The 22841-nt window shown below is 40.5% G+C and overlaps 2 protein-coding genes across 2 annotated transcripts; both read right to left on the minus strand.

Annotated features, from left to right (window-relative positions):
* Positions 1-746: 746 nt before the first annotated feature.
* Positions 747-15387, minus strand: sec63 (SEC63 homolog, protein translocation regulator). The gene is made up of 20 exons (XM_085247148.1): positions 15114-15387; positions 14331-14430; positions 12759-12873; positions 12448-12560; positions 12276-12337; positions 11254-11312; positions 11011-11061; positions 10807-10915; positions 10570-10664; positions 10194-10326; positions 9811-9900; positions 9534-9679; positions 9263-9410; positions 7013-7095; positions 6764-6832; positions 6475-6630; positions 6157-6345; positions 5802-6002; positions 4421-4525; positions 747-2915 (listed from the first exon to the last, which is right to left on the minus strand). Exons 1-20 carry the CDS (start codon positions 15235-15237, stop codon positions 2778-2780), a joined length of 2286 nt encoding a protein of 761 aa, XP_085103274.1. The 5' UTR covers positions 15238-15387; the 3' UTR covers positions 747-2777.
* Positions 15388-16552: 1165 nt separating this feature from the next.
* iyd (iodotyrosine deiodinase) lies at positions 16553-21178 on the minus strand. The gene is made up of 5 exons (XM_085247833.1): positions 20908-21178; positions 19256-19462; positions 18986-19145; positions 18714-18870; positions 16553-18603 (listed from the first exon to the last, which is right to left on the minus strand). Exons 1-5 carry the CDS (start codon positions 21104-21106, stop codon positions 18421-18423), a joined length of 906 nt encoding a protein of 301 aa, XP_085103959.1. The 5' UTR covers positions 21107-21178; the 3' UTR covers positions 16553-18420.
* Positions 21179-22841: the final 1663 nt, after the last annotated feature.

A 22841-nucleotide genomic window follows, 5' to 3' on the forward strand; every position in this document is an offset into this window, starting at 1 on the left:
TAACATTTTACGTGCCTGAGTAGCTTTAAATATTCATAAGGCTTCTGTCAGGCTCATGTTGATGTAACCATAATTTACCCCCACAGTGCCGTTACACATGGCTACATATTGATATTATCCAAATCACGATGCTATCATATAACTGACTCCAAATTTGCAAATTATACTGACAGGGAATTCCCACCTGTTCCAGGAAACCAGTATGTGTGGCAGTTGGTGATCAAGTGTCATTTAGGCCACAGGATTTTAGCTATTCGGTGCTTTAGTGATATGAAAGTAACTAGTTACATTTCCAGAAACAAGTGGCACTCACTGAAAATGGAGTGTATTTATGCCGACAAATGTACGAAAATTATCATAATAAATGCACAGCTTGACAATAAATGAAGCCCTTATTTGATTATAGACATTTTAGGTTTAACTGGCTTTCAAATTCATTTGGGTTTACTTTCGTTTTAATATTAATATATTTATTTCTGTATTTACTTAAGAAATACAAAACTATCAGCCCACCTTTTTATTCTCACATAATTCTTTTACATATTCACTTCATTATGCAAATGAGGATGTTATATAAAGTGGTCACATGTTTACTTTCTAGCTACCAGGTTCATTTAGTAACCTGAGCTAAAGCTAACACCGTCAATCTGCAATAAGTTACGCAATATTCCTTTTAAGACCAAATACTACAAATATAAATATATACAAAATTAAATCCTGTTCAATGCATACAATAATAAACCAGCTCATTTAAAAGATTTTATTTGAAATGATTTTTAAATACAAATAATATAGTTTTTCATTTACAATGACAGTTCCTTTGTAAACAAAAGTGGCAGATAATCATTGGGTAGTCATTTGTCCAAACTGAGGCAACTTGCCGGCCAGTTGCCTGGATAAGGTCTGTCATGGGTGGGATGGCGTATTTTACCTCACTGCATTCTCCCCCCACAGCATAAATCACTGATGCTACATTCTATTGCAGAGTGATAAATACTCAGATTACAATATTACTTGTTAGCGCACACCTGCTCTGAACACAACTACAGATGGGTATAGTTTGCACATGTGAGATTGTGTGAATGCGTATGTGGTGCGAGGAGAGCATGCTTCAACTTTCATCTCTCCCACACTGACATGATACACTAGTAAGCACTGTAAAAAAAATAAAAAAATAAACAAAAAAACAAAACAAAAAACACACAACTGTATGGATATTTGTGGTGATAGATTACACATTACTGAAACTGCCAAGTTGCCAGGATACAGCAAGAGCCCACAGAATTACTCAAAGTAGCTCTGTTCTTTTTTTTTTTCCTTCCCAAAGTCTAACACATGTAAAAATCAAGGTTAGATTACAACAAAACCGGACACACATTTATGTATTACATGATTAACGGAAAAATTATCAATGAAAGTGGGAGCCTGAGCTGCTCTGTGTGCCTCAGAAAAATGGAAAACTCCCAGGTTTGGTTAAAAAAAAACCAAACTACTCAATCTGACATGGCAGTAACTGCAAACCTAAGCCTGTTCTGCTTAAGAAAAAAAACAAAAAGCAAGTTTAACAGTTTTTTTCCCCAGATGAGCGCTGTGTGTGTCTCTCTAACGGGGATATCATACTCACTTTTACACTCACAATGCACATACAACTGCAAAATAACTGTACTTATGGGAGGTATTGTGATGACAAAATCAGTGATATGTATCCCAATACTTATGAGCTACAGGTTATCAAATAAAAAGAAAACCAACACTAAAGATTCTTACACAAGAAAAATTTTTTTACTTCTCTCTCAGGAACCAGTGGTGCATAGCACCCAAGGACTTGTATGTTGCAGTATTTTAGTTGTATTCGTAAGGCCTTTTTCAGACAAGGAGTACACACTGGAATGTGCAGCAAAAAAAAAAAAAAAAAAAAAAAAAAAGGAAAAAAGATTGAGATAAGGTAAGTAAATATGTAACGCTCTCTCTCTAATACATTTATATATATTTTGACATCAGTATCTTATCCCCAAAAAAGTAAATATCCCAAATGGCTGACTTGGTTGCGACGTCCAAAAGCAGGACTGAACTTCGTGCTTCTGCAGTATAAATGTACAATAGAAAGCATCACTGCTATGGTGCTGAGCATTATTAAAAACAGGAGCAAAGTGTGTTGAGAATGATTTCCATACGGAGATCAGCATTTTTAATTTTGCAGATGGAATTGGCGGTTATACATCCCCACTCCCTGTCAAGAAAAGAAGAAAAGAGCCAATATAATAATAATAATTAGAATTCTAACAATAGATCCTCCAGTCCACAGTGTGTCCATTTGCCATACCTGTACAAAGACACAAGGTTACATACCATTGACGCACTCGCACGCACACCCGCTCACTCTCTCTCACACACACACACACACACACACACACACACACACACACACACACACACACACACACACACACACACACACACACACACACACACAACAGGCCTGTTAGTATTCACAGAATTCTCTTCCGCCAGCAGCGGAAAGTGAATAAACAAGTCTCTGTAGAAAAGAGAATTTCGGGGTGTCGGGATTCAGGTCACAGTCCATGACTTTGCAAAGGTTAAATGGAGGAGGGCTCTGTGTGTAGAAACTGTCCCCGGTGACTCTGTGAGTGTTTGTGGCTTCGCTGCTCCTCACTGACTGCTTTCTGGCTTGAGCGGGGTCAGCAGTGAATGTGTGGCCAAGTCCATGAGAGGGTAAAGGGAGGAGGGAGGGGAGGGCTGAGCGCGTACGCACGCGCTCAGTCGTTGTCCTCATCGTCATCTTCACTCTCCTCGATGCCGTCGCTGTCCTCTTGCTCCTCGTCCTCCTCCTCTGTGTCGGGGATGTCCCACTGCGGGTGGTTGTCCAGAATGGCCTTGGCCTCGTGGACCTCCAACTGCACAAACACAAAGCACTTGTGTTATCATCATTGCAATTAACACTTTCGAGTCTGTGCATATTATTTAAGGTGATTTGTAGATTATTACAAATGCTAGCATGTGCCTCAATATGACTTAAGATGCTCTTGGAAAACCGATAAGGAAATATTGTAACACAATACTGGGAAAAATGACCTGTGCACCTACATGAAATGTTAAGGATCACATGGGAATCTAGGAAATGTACAGCAGCGGTTCCTGGTTTACGGCATTTAAAATGTCAATTAAGCAAAAGGTTGCTGGTTTAATTCCAGTTACCTGCTGTGGCGACCCCTTGTGACAAGGAAGCAGCTAAAAATATTGGTGTAATGTATGAAGTATATCAGCCAATATTTGCTGATCTATCAGAGTCAGTATTATATCTGCTGTTAAGTAAATTAACACCAAGCCAACTAATTATCTGACCTCGCTCTGATTTTAAGTGGCTGTCTTTCCCAGTGGTTTCCACTTTGTTATAAAACCACTAACAGCTGACTGGAATATTTAGTAGTGATTAAATTTCACGAATGGACTTGTGCCATCACTGTATCAAAACACCGTGAGCTCGTGAGAGTGACCCCCTTTTTTTGTTGTTTTTTAAAAAATGTTGTTAGAAGTCCGCATGCTAATACTTTTGGCAATATAGAGTATATATTCTCCAATATATCTGATTTTTTAAATATATTAGTCTTAAAAATTCTCTCTGTTAGGCTCTAGTAAAGAGCCTGCAAGTGTTTTAACTCTTTCTCGCCAGTGCATCATTTAATTTATGCATTTAGTGCTTGGCCCACATGTTGTGCTTTATGGTTATTATGGATAACCTCCTCTCTGCCTGCAGAAGCGCTATCGGCCACTGACAATGGCTGACAACTTTCATATAACACAAGGTCATTGAAAAATATATATAAAAGATGTAGTGCCAACCAGAATCCCCATTCAAAGATGTTCTACACATTTTTTTGTGTAGAACATCTAAATACACATCCAAATACTGGATGAAAATTAGGTACTAAACAAGTCATTTTATAGTATGTCTATCCGACATTGGCATTGACATTTTTTCCACTGCAAGCACCACATGCTTTCAGAATGAAACCAATCTCATATTAGGTTAAAGTCTAATTTGAATAACATTGATTTGAAGATCCTGCATTTTAAGATAAAGGTGAGCAGCTATGAAATAAATAAATTCTTGACCGGTAGAAGAAACACCAAACCTTAAGTGCACTTAAAGTGAACTGCCTACAACAATACAAATCATATTGCTTCTGGCTAGCAGTCAATACCCTCATTCCTAACATCTTGGCAGCAATCAATACCATTGTTCAGTGAGCCTCAGCTACATTTGGCTGCAGCTGGTGGGTTTATTATTCCAGCCACTTTGGTAGCGAAAACCCATCATATCCCGGACAATTTGAACTGATTGGCTGACGGAAGGCCCCCCCATTTACACACACTAATAAAAAGGCACACACATACACACCTTGAGTGGTTTGATCTGGTCCAGTCCTAAGTAGGAATCAGAACGAAGGATAACAGAATATTGGTAGTTGCCCGTTTTGGAGGGGGCTGAAAACTTGAGCTCCACCTGGAAAAAAAACCATGGAGACACACACACACATATAAACATGTTAATTTCATGTTTCTTGATTTGATGGTGTAAAAGAGAGATTAAAACTCCCTTTAACCAAATCTAATCACAGAAGCATTCAATGTGCAGTATATAACTGTATGACTCAGAGCACTATTGTTTTTTGTATTAATTATAGCTGCAATGCTGGATTGTGGCCAAAATCCTGCGATTGATGCGAAAATACAATAGTCTCCATGTAAACAAAGCCGACCTGTTTCCATCCCCATAGAAACCACTAATGCAAGCACCAAAAGGAGGCAAAGGACAAACGCTGTGAATATTATAAACTTCTGCAATCTGCTGTCACCAATGATGTACAATCATCTAGCAGCAGAGGGCCACAGCGTGGTAGGTAATTACAAATGAACTGCCGCACGATGATGGGGTCCAACTGTAAATATTAGACCAACATTGCCTCAGGCTATGATTACTATGTTGCGCAATTACATATGGAAAACAGCTCATTACGAGCACAATGAACCTAATTATTATTCAGCGTGCGAGCAGAGAATGAGCTGTGATCATAGCCACTATTAACTGTCCTGGCCAGAGATGAAAGCACGGCGTATTAACAGTCATGCAGCGAGAAACAACAGAAGGAACTGCTGAAGTGACAGGCTAATGGATTTCTTGACAGTGACCTGCAACGCCTCTTATTACCATCCTTGAGAGCGGGGGTGGCCAGTCATGCACGCTTAAAAACGGCCTTGTTAAGCTTTTACCTTCACATCAGTCTGTGCTGGTGCTGCTGAGCACCAGGATCAGTGGTGCAAATTGTGCAAAACAAACACAGACACACACTACTCTGAGGAAATAATGACAAGTGACACAAGTGCAAAGGGTTGCTTAGCAACAGCATGTGCAAGGGGTTACAAGAAACATAAGCACACACTAACTTATTAAGACCTTTTTACCTCACATGCATTACTGTGTAATCCAAACGATACTCAAAGTATTTTGATACAAACACAATGAACTGACTGTACAGTGCTGGATCTGATGATCGTGTACATTTCTACTTTTTTAATCAAAAACAATAACAATATAAAATATAAAATCATACAATTTAAAATAACAATTGTGCTGATTAATTAAGTGTAAATTATCGACCATGATGTCACCGCGTCAAATTATTTCTATGAAAAGATCCCAAATTCTCCAAAGAGTCATCTGGCACAGGCACACGCTCACTTCCTGTGTGTCAGTTAAAATTCTAGTGCGGCAATCTCACCTCTTCTGTGTCTTTTAGCGTGCACACGTGACTGGGCATGGAGACGAGGGTATGCTCTCGGCGGTCAGCAATGTAGAGCCACCACCACTCCTGCTTCTCCTCTGGAAAGTAGAGACTGTAGACCGGGTGTGTCACCTTTGACTTGGTTTCTAGCAGGGCCCGCTCTCGCCGCTGGATGCTTTGTTGCAACGCTTCCCACTCCTGACAGGGAGGGGAGAAAAGAGTGACGGTTAGATTGGATAGAGCCTTTCCCTTCCATTTATCAGCTGGACCTTAACACTATAGGCTTTTAAGTGATAAAGCTCCTGCTGCTAAACCTACGAATGACATATGCATCCGATTAACGCTCTCTGACCTCCTCGTCGTCGCCAGCCATCTCGTCGACTTCTGTGTCGCTCTGTTTGTCGCTGTCTTCGTCTCTTTCGCTCGGAGAATCCTTGTTGGCTTCGCCCTCGTCTGACTCGCTGCCTTTGTCTGACCCATCATCATCTTCCTCCTTTGTCGCCACAGTTGCTGCTGCTGTTGTTGTTGTTGTTGCGGCTTCCTGCGACACCAGTATCAATAATGAAAAGTTATGCTGAAAGCACTGTTGTTTTAAATAATCATCTGACAGTAGGTGGATGCTGGTGTTAGTTTAATTCAGGTGTAACTAACTGAGTGAGTGGCTGCTTACATTTCCTGCCACGGTGCCATTGGCCTGCTTGTTTTTGGCAGGAGCAGGAGTGGCTTTCTTCTTGGTTAACTTTTTCTTCTTGGACTTGGCTGTCTTTTTAGCCCCTTTATTCTTGTTCTGCCACACTTTGGGTTTGGCTTTACTTGTGTCTCCTTGCTTCATATCAGACACACAAAAAAAGAAAACGTGAACATGATTCTTTGAACCATTAAACTTTTACAGCTTTTAAGTTGCCCAAGCAAACTGAACATAAACTGAGCCGAAATGGTTTCTGCATGTGTGATCTTACCGCTTCCTCTGTAGTGGCAGTCTCATCTCCTTGACACGGCACTGGCTCTTGCTCTTGTTCAAACATGTCCTACACACACATCAACAAGCAGAGTTAACTGATGCTATCCAGCCATGTTTTCAGTCAACAGTGCACTCTAATGGTGATCCACAGTAGTGCATGTGCAAGGCAGCAGAACCTGCTTTCTAGTAACTTATTGTTACGTCAAGTTATTGCGTAGGTGTTGAGTCACACGGAAACATTTCTTACCGCCATCCGTTTCCTGTTTAAGGTGACGGTTACTGTGACGATTGAGCCTGCCGTGATGTTACTACTGTCTTCATCATCAAGGACTGCAAAAAAAACCACCCAAAAACATTAATGTCTAAAAGTTGAACACAGAAAAACATAATGTGCACACTTGTGCCAAAAGATAAAACTCTAAATGATCAGCAGTTCAGCCAAACCGCACTAAAGCTTACAATGCTTCTTCTTACAGCCATACAGAAACAACCATAATTTTTCTTCATTAATCCATCTTCCACATCTACAGTAACATGAAACTGAAGTCGATATCAAAGTAACATATTTTTCCCCTACCCTGTAGTGTAATTATGCATCTTCCTTGTTTTTTATGTCGGTTTTGTAAGCATCAGCTTTAGAAACATTTACCAAAATGAGAAAATATACAAATATTCGATATCCACTTTGTTAGGTACACCTGTTTAACTGCTCATGAATGCAAATATTCTATCAGCTGATTACATTGCAGCAACTCAGTAGATTTGGGCATGTATGGTCAAACTGAGCATCAGAATTAGTGAATAAAGGTGATTTAAGTGACTTTGTTAGTGCCAGACAGGCAAGTCTGAGTATTTCAGATCAGATGCACAGCACTCTCTAGGATTTACAGAGAATGGTTTGAAAAACAGGAAATATCCAGTGAGTGGCAGTTCTCCTGGAGAAATTGCCTTGTTGATGCCCGAGGTCAGAGGACAATGACCAGACTGCTTTGAGCTGATAGGATGGCAACAATAACTCAAATAAAGCACCCGTTACAAGCAAGGTATGCAGAAGAGCTTCTCTCAACACACCACACACGCTGAACCTTGAAGCTGATGAGCGATAGCAAAAAAAAAAAAAAAAAAAAAAGACTGAGGGTGCCACTCTTGTCAGCCAAAAACAGACAACTGCAGCTACACAGCCTGCACAGGCTCAGCAAAATGGGCTAATAGAAGATTGGAAAAATGTTGCATGGCCTGATTCGCCTCTGCTTCTGCTGCGCAATGCAGATGTTAGGATTGGGATTTGCTGTAAATAACACAAAAGTATGGACGCATGCTGCTGCTGGTGGTGTAATGGTGCAGGGGGATATTTTCTTGCCACACTTTAGGGCCCTTAGCACAAGCTGAACATTGTTTAGACACCACAGCCTCCTATTGTTGCTCACCATGTCCACCCTGTATGATCATAGTGTACCCATCTCCTGACGTCTACTTCCAGCAGGACAACACACCATGTCACAAAGGTTAAATAATCTCAGATTTCTTTACTAAGTATAACAATGAGTTGACTGAGCAGACCTAAAACCAACAGAACACCATTGAGATTGTGAAAAGGAGCATCATGAATGTGCAGCCCAGCATTGAGTCAATGACATGAAGCGTTAAGTCAGTTCTAAAGGACGAAGGAGTCCAAACCAATGCTCACAAGATGTCTCTATTAAAGTGGTCAGTGAGTTTATGTTACACTCCCCCCCCCCCCACTTTCCGGTTACAGCTTCCCATTCCCCTGAGGCCCCCACAAGACATGACAACATCTACAGCCTGTCACACTGCCACAAGCATGAGCCTCTTGTCACAGGTAGACAGATGCTTGACTCTGCACAGTGATACTGTTGGCAGTTGTAGTTTGGTAGAAAGAAAAGGTTCCTACATGAAACTCCGCACAACAAGATTTGTTCAGTAACAATGTCATGATGTCAATGGCATTTCCTCACACTTGGGGTGTGCACAGTTCCATATTTACATCCAACACATCCAATAAATAAATAAATTTAAAAAATGAGCAACTCACACCAAAGCAACATTAACCTCCTAGGACCTGGCGTCCACATATGTGGACATCGCATTTTGGGTTGTCTAGACCAAAATACTAAATGTTACTCTACAAGGGCCTGATATCCACTTACCAGGACATTATGCTGTCACTGTTCTATCAAAATTTAAAGCGAATATCCTCATATGTGGATCTCATTTTTCTCAGAAACGAAAATAAGGTACAAAAAAAAAAAAAGAAAAAAAAAAAATCATGCAATTCTTTGTTTTTACATTCATCAGATCCCAATCAGCCCAAATAGCAAAGAGAAATTAAAAATGCATGCCATGAAAGAGTTCGTTTCTTAGGAGGTTAATGGATATACAGCACTAATGGCCAGAGAACAGTCTGTTAAAAAAAAACAGCAGATCAGACTATCAAAGGTCTGCTATGAACAAACAAAGTGTGTTTTTAAGGACTGACCCTGCAGTTTGATATCCATGGTGATGTGAGGGAAGCTGGCCAGCACAGCCATGACCTCGTCGTACTTCTCCTCTCCAAGGAAACGCAGCATGTTTCGTCTGTCGGAGTCCTTCAGACTCACCAAGTCCTGGAGGGTTCGCACCTTATACTAAAGTAGGGAGGAGGAAGAGGATGGCAGTGAGAGAATACGTGACCTGTCGACCATAAAACATCTTTATCTCCCATTATATTACACACAGTATGCGGGCACATGCAAACTTTCGTTAGATACCTTTTTAGAAATGCAGTATCGGAGGTGCTCCTCTTCAAAGTGAGGCAGCTGCAGCAGCGGTGACTTTGACTCCTTCAGGCCCTGCACTATCATCTGGGTCAATTTCATACAGTTCTCTATGGTCACCAAGCGAGGAGCACTGAAACCTGAGGAGAGACATTAGCATTTATGGAAAAGTATACAAAGATTTCATGATGTTGGTAGCACCAATAGAACTAAAAAAAAAATGTATAACAGTAGTCAAAGAGCTGTAATAATGTGTAGTATATATGCAAACCTCTGCTGTTGGCCATAAAAATAAGCTGACAGCCCACATTGATCATCTCCTGGAGAAGCGCTGGAGTCTTTTTCACCACAAACCTCTGATCTGGAACAGAAACATACAACATTTTATTTAAAGAGCCAGTGAAATTTATCAAAAGCACTGAATGAAGCGCTGCATTGTTTATCTGATGTAGAAAAGGATATATTATTATTTGTGTTATATTCTATTCTAAGATGAAGCCTCATTTATTAGCTCCTGATAAATGAGGCTTCATTAATCTTTTGAACAACTAGGCCAGATCTACTTGACGATTTCTTTTTTTAATAAAATAATTAAACAAGCTTAATTAGTAAAAATGTAAAATTCCAGTGAGTATCATTCAGCATGTGTCCTACCTTCCTCTAATTCCTCAGACACGTCCATGCGGGCCAAGTGAGCTAACACCAACACCCTGGCCTTCAGACTGTAGGGATAGTAGAACGGAGGCTCCTTCTTCTTCACATTGATATTTCCTAATTCACGGATCAACTACGGGAGAGTTGGGAGGCAGTCATTATAACATACTGTATTGTACAAAAATATCATCTTCCACGTTGCGTGCTGAATTCTGGGTTACTGGCAATGAACTTCAATCACACAAGAAATAAAATCGCAATGAGAACGCTCTTTTCCTTCTTCATCTCCAAAACAACATCTGGACATAACACCCCCCTCAAACCAAGTTTCTTCTCTTATGAAGCTTCTTTCACACAAGCAAACTTCTGTTTTTACCTGCGGCACTTCAACGTTGTCTGTGGGTCTTATGGTTGCTTCTTTATTGTTGCGAGGATCGAATTCGAGTGCTGCCGTCAACACCATGATTAACCCTGGAGGCCAGAGTCAGCCAAAATTACAATTTGTTAATGCAATTAGGAAGAAGACCGAATTTATATCAACATAACCTTTGCTGAATAAAGTAAAGCATGTGCAATGCTACAGAACTTCCGAATATGTGAACCAGAAACTCACGTTTCATGTTCATATTCGGTGTCTTGCACATGAAATGCATAAAGAGCTGGGTAGTGTTGATGAGGATCTGGTCTCCACTGTATCGGATTGAGCGGTACCACCATGTCCCCTAAAGTACAAAGAAAAAGAACAACCAGTATGAGAAACACAGATTATAACAATACAAGGCTTTTATTTCCATATGAAATCATGATGAACACTTACCACAACAACAGGAAGGATAACCATAAAGGCAAGTCCATACACCAACAGCACCTATAAAATGAAAATAAAGCAGTTCGATCCAACCAAGTCTTTCAATTTGATCTACAATAGCCCGCATAGTGTTGTTTTTTTTTAAATAAAGTATGGTTTTTTGGAATATAGGGGCTCTCTGCTATTAAGAAAAAATAAAAATCACAAATGAGATTTATCAGTTAACTCTACAATGAAATAATGGACAAATACCAGCATTGAGTTCTTCTGGTCAACAATCCAGGCAGGCAGGGCAATGCCAAAGCTGGTTGCTAGAAAAGGGAGACATAAGAGGCAATGGAATTAAACAGGAAAATTCCCTTTATACATGCTGAAAGCAATCTTTCTGCAAAAGCACTCCTCTGTGTCGCACATTACTTGTAAGGGTGAGCAATCTAATGATACTGTGTTGTTGATGATCTAAAATTGGCATATGAAACAGTATAATCAGCTCATTTAAACTTTTCTACACCACGTCTACCATGGCTGGTAGTGACACAATGAGAGTGATGCTCACTGGGTGCACTACTGATCCCTGATGTGCAACTTGAATAGCAAACAGAAGACAGAATGGCAGGTGAAGATGACTCCGCAGTGTGGAAATGATTTGGATGCTCAGTAACTGAATGCAAAGTTGGCAGGGAATCTGTTGGGACAACCTGTAATCTAATCACAATCTTGTTCTACCATGTTGAAAATTGATCTTCAGTGAAGGCAGTATCGAAGTAATCAGCTAGTCTGATGACTCAGACACTCGAGGCAACGGTTTAATTTTCTGGGGCTTCAGGTGTGGCCGGAATGTCTAGAGAATAGATAATGGATCAAGACTTCCTGTTCTGTGCATCATAATTGTGTACAAATCCGGATACAGTTTTAAAAAGCTAATAAAAAGTCAAGTTGTTTTCAGATGATGTGACTGTTTAAAGATAGCACAAAGTCTCTTTTTTGCTCTCCTCCCTGTTTGTCTGCATGCAGCCAAGCCTCCTCAAAAAACTAAAACTAGAAAACTCCACTTACGAAATCCAAAAGTGTGCTTTCATTCCATTAGTGGAGCCGCACAGACAAAGAGTGTGTGTGAAAGTGGAGCAAACTCTTTTTCGTATCATCCCTGCTCTTACTGGACTGTGCTGTTTCAAATGATTTACTACAAGTTAACAGGTAACTGTTTCACCAGCATCAGTGGAGAAGGTTCACCAATGCATTAAACTGGTGTGCATTAGAGAAGCTTCACTTACCTCCTGGGCCGTCAGGGTTTCCATACATTTCCCAGTTCTGCCTTGACTGTTCATTGGTTAGACTGCAGGGGGGGAAAAAACAAAAAACTGATTATTTGATCAACCTAGAACTCTGGGCTAGAAGATGTAATCTGGCTGGCATGAACAAAGTCAAAACCACAATGATACTTACGCAGCATAAGCCTTAGCAATTCTCATGAATGTGGCCTCATCGCCACCTTTGTCGGGGTGATACTTGAGTGACAGTACACGGTACTGCTTCTTGATTTCTGACAGCGATGCACCCTGAAACACAAATACACCACATGTAATGTAGGTAACAAAGACAATCAGCCCTAATTTAAAGAAGACTGAGAAGTCCCAGAAATCCAGAAAGACACGTTTTGAGCTTGAGTGAGATGTGGAAGTAATACAAAAAATAAAAATGTAACATTAAGGACTTCAGTGGCTTTGCAATAAACCATTTGTTTTGTGTGTGTTTACCGGGTCCAAGCTGAGGACTTCATATGGATTATACTCCTGGTACTCTCTGTCCAGCTTAGACACCTTGTAGGCCAGCAGCAAAAACACGAGCCACCCAAATAACAAGGCTGCTTTCCTGAAAATGTCAGCACACAAACAGGAAACATGAATAAACATCTGGGCTATAGAGCCCACATGAGACATCTGTCATTTTCAGAAACACTTCCAATGACTAGATCACATTAATATAACACTGCAACTGAAATGATCTTTACCATTTAAAGCTACAAACATTCTATCATAATTTGAAACACTAAAAGCAAATTTCAACCCAACACATCCAAACACAAGGACATGCCACGTTCTGACATTGTTGTTTGTTTAATATTTATGCGTTGAAGTTGAACTTGTTACCATGACAATGACAAAAACCTGTGGCCTGCTCTGCAGCATCTGTTGCCATGACGACAGCTCACTAGCCAGAGTTGTCTGAGTTGCTCGACCAGAGAAATACATGATGGATTCTTATAATAAACACGATCCCGATGATACACTTGTGAGAGGGAAACAGATACTGAGATTTTGAGAGTGAGGCTGAGATGATCGCTTTGATTTTTTCCACCTCGGTAAACAAGCTGTGTGCTTCCACCGTCTTCTGTACGAAGAGCAGCCAAGCAAGGGAAGGCTTTATAAATGCCAGTTGTTAAATACTGGGCGTAAATACAGGATGTGGGTCTAGTGAAGGCGCGAGAGAGGAGTAAGTGGGAGTAAGAAGCTGTTAAACCACGCAGAGCGAATAAACAGCTCTTAGAAGACAGGGTGATGTTAAGATAAATGTTAAGCAGTGCAGCTAAATGTTTACAGCCACAGCACAAGTCACATGCAAACAACAGAAACTGCACTCATGCCAAAAGCAAGTTCTTATACGCACGCAGAAAGAGAATATTCAGTCTGACCATAACATATACCGCAACACATTCTGTGTCAAGCTGCATAAACCATCGGAGTGAATCTATATGCTGTCAGAAACAGGTACAGTATCGAGACGATGTCTGAGTGATCACAGTGTTAACAGCTTGGGTTAGTCAATCCTAAATAACAGCAGCGATGTGACGTTCAACAAGTAGGCAAACAACCAAGCATGCAAGCTTGTTATTATACTGTCCAGGAAGTGTTGTCCAAATATAAGTCAACATATTTATATGCAAGTCGTGATCCTCTTTCAGCTGGTCCCTTTAGCGGTCACCAAAGCAAATCATATGCCTCCTTGTCACCCTAGCCCTAGCTTCCACACCAACCCTCTGAATTCCACCTTCACTACATCCGTGAATCTTCCCTGTAAAGAATACAAAGATAGTGTTATGAAGGACTTCAAACTAAAACTTCTTATGGCTTCGGTGTAACGCACGATAGAGTCCCATTCATAACTGAAGTCTCGAACCAGTTATAAATAAGACATTCGCTTTCATAGATGTTACCTCCAGAAAAATTCTTTAGAAAGGGAAGCTGAGGAAATCCACCAAACAACAAGAAAAGCACGTGTGGGACGAGCTACTATAAGTACAAACCCAAAGTTCAATTCAGCAGACTCACTTTAGTGTTGGCACGATGCTCTGCTGCGACTTCATCAGCCTGAGCCGATACCACAGACACCTGCCGTGCACCCTCCGTAGGCTCTTTAGGCGCAGTTGTTCTGAGACAAGAGGAAGCACATTAGCAGTATGAAAACAGCCACAATCAGTATGCATAACAACAATGCAACAATTCAGTGAGATTGCCTGGCTGCACAGAGCCACTACTGTGCCAGGGGGAGGGTTTATTAATGTTGTTTACTTCAATCAGCTCGAATTTTGTATTTCTCCATCTTCAATCCTATTGCAGAAGATGGACAAATAATGATTTTATGAGTTTAGTGGCTGTGTTTATTAACTTCCATAAATTATCTGAGGTCACTACGATAACCGGTTTACCTGCCAGTCAGATTCTCCCAGTCAGCTACTCCCAGTAGACCAGCTGCATAAAGTTTGCTACCATAACTTATATAACAGCTTATTCTGGCTGCATTCTGTGGACTAGCATAGAGTCTCGCTAAGGTAGGGAGCTATCAAGAGGAGGTCAATAAAAGCGCAAAGGAAAGCTTAAGCGCGTGCCAGAGTGACGCTGGCTTTTGGTGTTTTAGCTGTGCTGTTAGCTCATGTTTCCAGGCGCCTGTGTCGCTGGGTTTCACTGCAAAGCTCCTGGAGATAGACCCAAATGGAGGCTAAATCGTGGCCAGCTGGTAGCCGTATACGAGCCAAAATACCGCCAGAAAACTTCATGTTAAGTTAGACAGTTAAGTTAGCTCAGTTAGCACTGAGCCACACAGTCAGGCCTTACCAGCATTTTGATCCCGGGGCCAGAGGTAATATGTGGCCGGGATCACAATAAGTCCGACGAAGGACGTTAGGAAATAGAAAAAGGTATTGCCGCTGTCATCGTACTGGAACTGTTGCCCGGCCATTTCGTAGCGGCGCTTAGGTCGCCCTTCTTCTCCACCGCTGCTCTTCCCCCTTCAAGCCCAATGTGTGATACCTGACAGACCGTTAGCAATCCAGCCAAGAGAGCTCGATGCTATGGATGCATCGGTGTACGTGGTGTACGCCTGCGCAATGTGGTTTGCCTTCTTCTTTTAATGCTTTAAAACCTTCCCCGCGTTAGCGACCCCTAGCGGTGGCATTGGAGATCAGCGTGTGAATGGTTTCAAGATTCAAAGTGTTTATTGTCATGTGTACAGAAGAAATAGCATTTCTCTGTGCAATTAAATTCTTCCTTTGCTGTCCATACGCAAATGCCAAGTTAGGTAGGGTTGAAGGAACAAGATAAATAAGGTAAAAATAAGGATAAAAAAATAGAGAAAGATAAATAAATAAGTACAAAATATGTAAATGAAGAAAAGTGAGGTATGCAGTTGTCAATGTAAAAGGATGTACAAAGGAGCTTAATGTGCAAAAGAACTTAGTGTGCAAATTGTCCTGATGTGAAAATTGCAGTTGAGGTAGGTCAGCTGTTCAGGAGTCTGATAGCAGTGGGGAAGAAGGAGTTGTTGAGTCTAGATGTTCTGGATTTCACACTTTTAAACCTTCGTCCCGAGGGCAGAAGTGTGAACAGTCCGTGTTGGGTCTCTAAGGATGGAGGCAGCTCTCCTCTGGACTCTGCGATGGTAAATGCTCTGCAGAGGATCTTGGCAGACATCCCAAATTTCCTCAGTCTCCTCAGGAAGTGCAGCTGCTGCTGAGCCTTCTTGACCAGCTGTGTGGTGTTCAGTGTCCAGGTAAGGTGCTCACTGATGTGAACGCCCAGGTACCTAAAGCTGCTCACCCTCTCCACTTCACTCTCCCGGATAAACAGCGACTGGTGAGGCCTCTTCTTCTTACTCATGTCCATGTTCTTCCTTTTTGAGCTTGAATAAATGAGGGGGGGGGGGGGGGGGGGGGGTGTCTTTATTTGTTTTTTTAGCTATGTAAACATCCCGTGTATGACATGACTTCATATGAAGGATCTGTAAAGTCTGAACCATTAGTTAATTGTCAGTAGTTTATGTGTAACATAAAAGTGATTATAGATCAATTTACATATTTGCAGTTTTAATTCATTTTAATTCATTGCGTTTTGCTACATCCAGCAATTTGTGCAATTTATTGCTTACATTTTTGGGCACTTTGTTCAGGTTTTTGTTTTTTGTTCTAGCCTATTATGTTTTGGAATGTATTTTTAAAGAATTATATAAATATTTAAATAGAACTTCAGCATACAGTCTCACTTAGTGCTAATGCATTTATTAAGTCACTCCGACTGACATTTATCAGGTACAATGTCCATACATATACATATACACATATGCATATACAAACATACTCTGGATATATTCCAATCATCAAGAATAAATGCAAAATATCACAAATGATGAATAATGTATCTTTTTTTGTATCTTTTTTTTTCTTTTTTAAAGGACTTCCAAGAAGTGTCAGTGATATTGGAACATACTACCTCCCAAAAAATAATAATAAAAAAATTGGATTACACTGGGAGAAAGTTAGAGAGAGAAAGAGAGAGCGATAGGGAGACAGTTGGAGAAAAAAAAATTGTGAGTTAACTAATACATTAGTGGTAAGACGGTGTTCTGACAAACCATCCTACTTTGGCAAAACGTCCTACAGTAAGTAGTTTATGCACATTTCTGCTGTCACAGAGTAATTCCAGCACAAATCTAAGTAGGTATAACGTTTTGCCACTTAACTTTGCCCATCAGAGTATGCTTGTAGCTCATAAAGCCAGGACGGTTTGCCACTGCATTTTACCTGTTAAAGTATGCTTGTAGGTAACATTCACAAAGGTAGTGTGTGGGTGTTATATTTTCTCCAAATATTACCCACTCAGAGATTTTGTAACCTTTTTTTCTCTTTCGCCAGTTCTGTTCTGCAGTTGAAGTTAATGCCTGCTCTCATCAGCACTCTTCAACACATACCTGGAGAGATCTGTGGAGGCTGGAGGAAGAAAAATCACCAACCTGTGTGTTCCAGATTGCAGGAAAAGGAAAACAACTTGCTATCTTGGCGCAACATCTTGATAAAACAATCTCAGCTTTTGATATGGAGATCGGTGTCAAAAAGACCAAGTTCAAAATATGAGATCTTGGCATGGAAAGCACAGACAAAAGGTTTAACAGTAACATTTAGGGCCAAACGCTGCGATCAAAAATCAGCCTGCTGTGCTCTCTTGTTTTGTTAATCTTTCTGTGTTACAAAAACTCACAGCAGAACTCCAGAGAAGAATTCTCGCAACACAGATAAGATGCAACAGGAAGCTCTTATAGGCATCTTATCCAAAGTTCCATTGAGTAATTGGACTTCATGACAAACTCCTCCCAGCTGTCAAAAGAATGGAAATTTGAGACTGCATGACCTTTCTCCTGTTCATCAGGGCTTGTGAAATCACCTTTTAAGGAACACTACAAACACTCAAAATAAATGACAGTGTTCTAATTGTATGCAGTATTTGGGAAAAGTTAATTCTAGATAAGATCTCCCACAAAAATACTCTAAGGCTCATGGCTGGACTATACTCACAATGAATAAGGTGCCCTAACTTAGTTTTCTTAAGTAAGCTGTACTTAGTTTTTTTAAGGCAACAAGTTTGCATCAGGTTCTGGGAACTAATTCAATTTTACAGTTCATTCTCTTTTCTCCCCCTATGCAGGTGCTTACTGAACACTGCTATTGCAGTTAGCATTCAACTGAGCAACCACCTGTTCTTCATTCATCCAAATCTTGTTGTAAATGAACTTTCCTCAGTTGTTTGTGTGTGGTTTGGAAAATCAGAGACCAGAGGAACATTTATAGAACGGAATCAAAGAATTTTTGCTGGTTATTTATTTGAAATTTGCATGATAGAAATATGCTAAACCCAAATAAGCCAACCAAATGTTCACTACTTTGCCTTCAAAAGCTAGGTTAGCAATTAGTAAGCTATGAAAGATTCATGCCATCCTCTCTTGATTGTCTATCTTAAACATTTAAAGACTGATCTAAAGAAGCCTCACTCTCTGCTTCTCTCTACTGTGAAAGCACTTCTAATTCTCATCAGGCATCTGCTTGGTTGATTTCTCAGCTACAGGCAAAGAATTTGATGAAGACATCTCATTTTCTCACACATGCACCAAAATATCATCCAGATGCTTGCGTTTCAAGTCAGGCACAGTAGCATCAGAGGCAGGATAACCAACAGGAAGTAGCATCAGCAGCTTCTCGTTCGCCGGGCGTTTAAGTAAAAGTCTGAGTTTGGGGCCGCAGTTGAGGGGCGTAGATGTGACGGTAACAAGACCCGCATTCTGATGAAGCAGACGGAGAGAAACAGTGAGATTTGTGCACTACATTTTTGGATTTTATGAGAGAGAGAAGAGCTGCTTTCCCAAGTGTTTCAAATGATTTGAATTATGACCTGTAATGCAGCCAGGAGGATCCCACAGGATATGGACACGCTGATTTCGTTGTAGTAGTGCGTTTTCTTCTTGCCATTTGGGAGAATCCCGTAGGTCTGTTTAAAGATGAGGATCAGATATGGAGCAACATCCAAGTACTCCTTAATCCAATTTGTCCTACAAGAGGAGGGAAAAGAGAAAGAAAATGTGTTTTTTTTACTTTGGAAGATATTAACTGAAAATTAGTTGTGAATTTAATGTTATCCATGTTCGTTCTTGCATGCATGTTTACCTCAATTTGGCCAAATCCTGAACCCATTTTTCCCCCATCCTCTGGCGGTAGTTCATCTCCTCCTCCTCTTCAACTATCAGTCTAATTTGATGCTTTATATCTGGATCTGACACCACAATGAACGTCCAGGGTTCTGTGTGTGCTCCGCTAGGTGCTGTACCTGCTCACGTGAAGAACAGGAAGAGAAGAAAAAAAAACCCTTCAAAATGAAGCTCAGACTAATATACTAGGGTGAATCCCAGTGAATTATGTTTTAATGACATTTCGTGCCTGCAGTGTGGATGACATTATCGATGACTTCCCGTGGGACAGGCTCCGGGCTGATGAATCGGACAGACCTCCGTTGGTTCATCAAAGTGTAAAACTCCTTGGACCTTTGCAGCATTGTCTCCTCAGGGTATCGCTGCGGTGAATAAGGCAGTTGTGTGAGGTTCTCCTCTTCAGTGCTGTCCCCCCAATCATCATCAGCATCACCATCTTATAAAAGATGAAAGACAGAAAGACATACCAATAAAATACAACTCCAATCCCAAAAAGTTTGGACACACTGTAAAAAGTCATCACAATCAATTGCAATGATCTGGAAATCTCATAAGTCCACATTTTATTCACAAGAGCGCAAAGCATACGAAATGTTTAAGCTGACATATCTTACTATTTCATGATAAATACTGGGTTATTTTAATTTTGATGACAGCAGCATGTCTCAAATACAGTTGTGACAGGTTCCTGTTTTCCACTGCGTAGCATCCCGTCTGCTTTTAACAACAGTATTCCACCATGTGGGAACTGTGGGCCAGATGAGCACAGGGAGTCTTCTACACCTGTGCTGCTGTAATGGATGCAGTTTAACATTTTCTTGCTGAAATATGCAAGACGCCATCTGAATTGGAACATCTCTAAAACCTGAATATACCTTTCAGCAAGAATGTCGCCTTTCCAGATGTGAAAGCTGCCAATTTCACAGGCACTGATGTGTTTCCACACCATCTGAGATGCAGGCTTTTGAACTGAGTGCCGATAACAACCCTGGTGGTCACTTTCCTCTTTACACCAGAAGACAGTGTTTCTGGATCACTTTCACATTTGGCTTCTTCTTTGCATGACAGAGCTTCAACCTGCATTTGTGGAAAGTACGGAGAACAGACAGCGATTTCTGCAATTCTTCTCAGTGACTTCCGTGACACAATCATGCCTGCTTTTAATGCACTGGCATTACTTATATTCAGCCATGTCCCTTGCATGCAGAGATTTCAATTTAGTTATATTAAGATATACAAATTTGTCACAATTTTACTCGAGGAACAATTTTGTGAAAATTTTCAACAATTTACAGACACTTATTTTTGTTTTTTTGGTTCACCCATTTTTACTTTTGGGAAACACTGCTGCTTTAAGATGCTCTTTTTTAAACCCAATGGTGTTACTGGTCCATTGCCAATGGGAAAATGTCCTTCCAGCTGTTTCTTTTTATTACCACTTACTTTTTCAGTCTTTTGTTTCTCCACTCTCAAAGTATTTTTTCTTTTTTTGAGATGTGTTGCTGGCATCAAATTCATAATGAGTTATTTTTATGTTCTTTAAATGATACATTTTCTCAGTTTAAAGAGCATGTGAGGATACAGTTACTCGCCTTGCCAAGTTGTGGAGTTTCATGTGAAAAACAACAGAGGAACGTTATGTAATAGGCAACCAATAAAAAAAAACTCTTTTTGAATCCACGCAGAACCTTTGCCGAAACATTTTAAACCGGTAACCACATTCTTTATTGTGTTCAATGTTCAGTTTACATTGCATTTTAAAAGTTGTGACCTACATTTGAACATTATGCAACTGGCTCTAAAGCATGCACCCAACCAACCACACCAAAAAAAAAAAAAAAAAGTTCAGCCCCACAGCGAACTACAAGGCTCAGCTCTCACCGTCTTCTTTTGCTGTGATTTCTGTATCGTCCTGTAAGTCCTGGTCCACCCATGGTCTTTTCTCCCCTTTTGTCGCCCCTTTACTTTTGCCTGGAGATGTGGAAGTGGTCTCTGTGTCCCATGATTTCACCAGCACGAAGCCTATCACCAGGCATAAAACCACCGCCAGAACAGGCGTGAACACGGACAGGAAAGCCATGCTCACTGGAGTGCAGAGAAAAGGCCACGGGTACCTGCCCTTTGTGTTGCTTACCTCAGCGGAACGCAGACTTGATTGTGAAACACTACTACAGTTATCGGGGCGGGGGCTGTAGGCTGAGTCAGAGCAGCCGTACTGAGAAATGGCCCACTAGCTTCAGGGTCAGCTATAAAATGAAATAACGCACAGATCCACCACCAAGTCATCCACTGGGACCAACATAAAGGACATTTAAATCCGTGTAAAGTCCCACTAGGTTAATATTCCACTTCCAGTGGATATTTCAGTCTGTTCATATCTAAGTCTAAGGTTCACAGACAGTTCACTGATTTACTTTAAATTAGATGTACTGTACAATCCTCTGGTAACTGTTTGCTAGTTTGGTCAATATTATACTTCAGTTGATCAGGCAGGTATGTATTATATCATCCATCCATTTTCTACCACTTATCTAATTTGTGGGGGCTGAATCCAATCCCAATGCCATGAGGCGAGAGGTGGGGTACACCCCGGTCAGGTCGCCAGCCTGTTAACACAGAGCGACAGAGAAACATTCGCACTCACACCTATGACTTTAGGCAGTAAAGTATTTTAAATAATCAATTACTGATGAAAGACTCGCCCTAGTTTCCTTAAATTAATTTATTTTAATTCAGCCACAAAGGAAAAAGAAATCATGAGCCTGAGGAATACTTTAAACTTTATGCACAATACTCGTGGAGTGGTGCGAACGTAAACCAAACAGCCAACGGGTGGTATCTACTACGTCAAAACTGGCACCATCTTGTGGCCTCTTTCTGTCACTATAATTCATTCAAACTTTAATGGAAAATGCTTCACCTGTAAAAGTTTCAAAGTCACCGGTGACACAAGAGTCAGAACACAGAACAACCAATAAAAAATCTTGACTTTGATCTCTGCAATCCCATAAATATAAGTAAACAGTTCGCATTGTTCATCACAGCACTCAGCAGCGATTAGTCCACATTTGCTCCGTGTTTTTAAACAGTTTGCTAAAGAGATTTCAAACCTTTTTCAAGGACATTTTTTAAAACGGATCACAAAACGATGATGACAATAGAACAAAGCATATAATTACTAAATGGGTTAGCAGTGGGAATGTGAGCATGATATTGGAAGAAATCATAGAATTCCAGGAAAAAAGGGGGGAAATGTCCATTTTTTGGTGACAAATGTTGCTGGATAGTGATGTGGACATGAGCGTACCTGAGTGTGTGAGGCAACATTTCCAGCAGTGCTTGCAGTTGTAAAAATACCATATGCACTGCTAGATGAATATTATGACTGTTGCTGTTTTAGGAGTAATAGATTATTATTTCTACTCCTGTTTTTTGCTTCCAGATTAGAAATAAATAAAGAAAATACTGGACTTTGATTTGTGGGGAATAGTTTGTAACATTGACCTCCATCCCCCTTAAAAAAAAAAATCAAAATGCTCTCATTTTGTCTGTCTATGCTTTATGATCTGCAACAGTACTGTATTCCTAGAAACAGAAGTATGATATTTTAACTAATTAAAATATTGCTTCATTTTGTCATCTCCATGATCCTGCCATCACTGGAATTTATTCTGTTTATACCATGTCTTTAAATCATTCACAATATCAGTGTCTCCCAGAGAGCAACATTTGGAAATTTGACATTTCAAATCTACACATGCTGCTCCCTCTGGTGGTTACTGCAATTCAGTTCAGTAACAGACCTTTACTGAGTT

Source organism: Mchenga conophoros, linkage group LG15, assembly GCF_057382185.1.
Source record: "Mchenga conophoros isolate Kocher_MC1m ecotype Shallow Benthic linkage group LG15, M_conophoros_male_GT1.1, whole genome shotgun sequence".
Lineage (NCBI taxonomy): Eukaryota > Metazoa > Chordata > Actinopteri > Cichliformes > Cichlidae > Mchenga > Mchenga conophoros.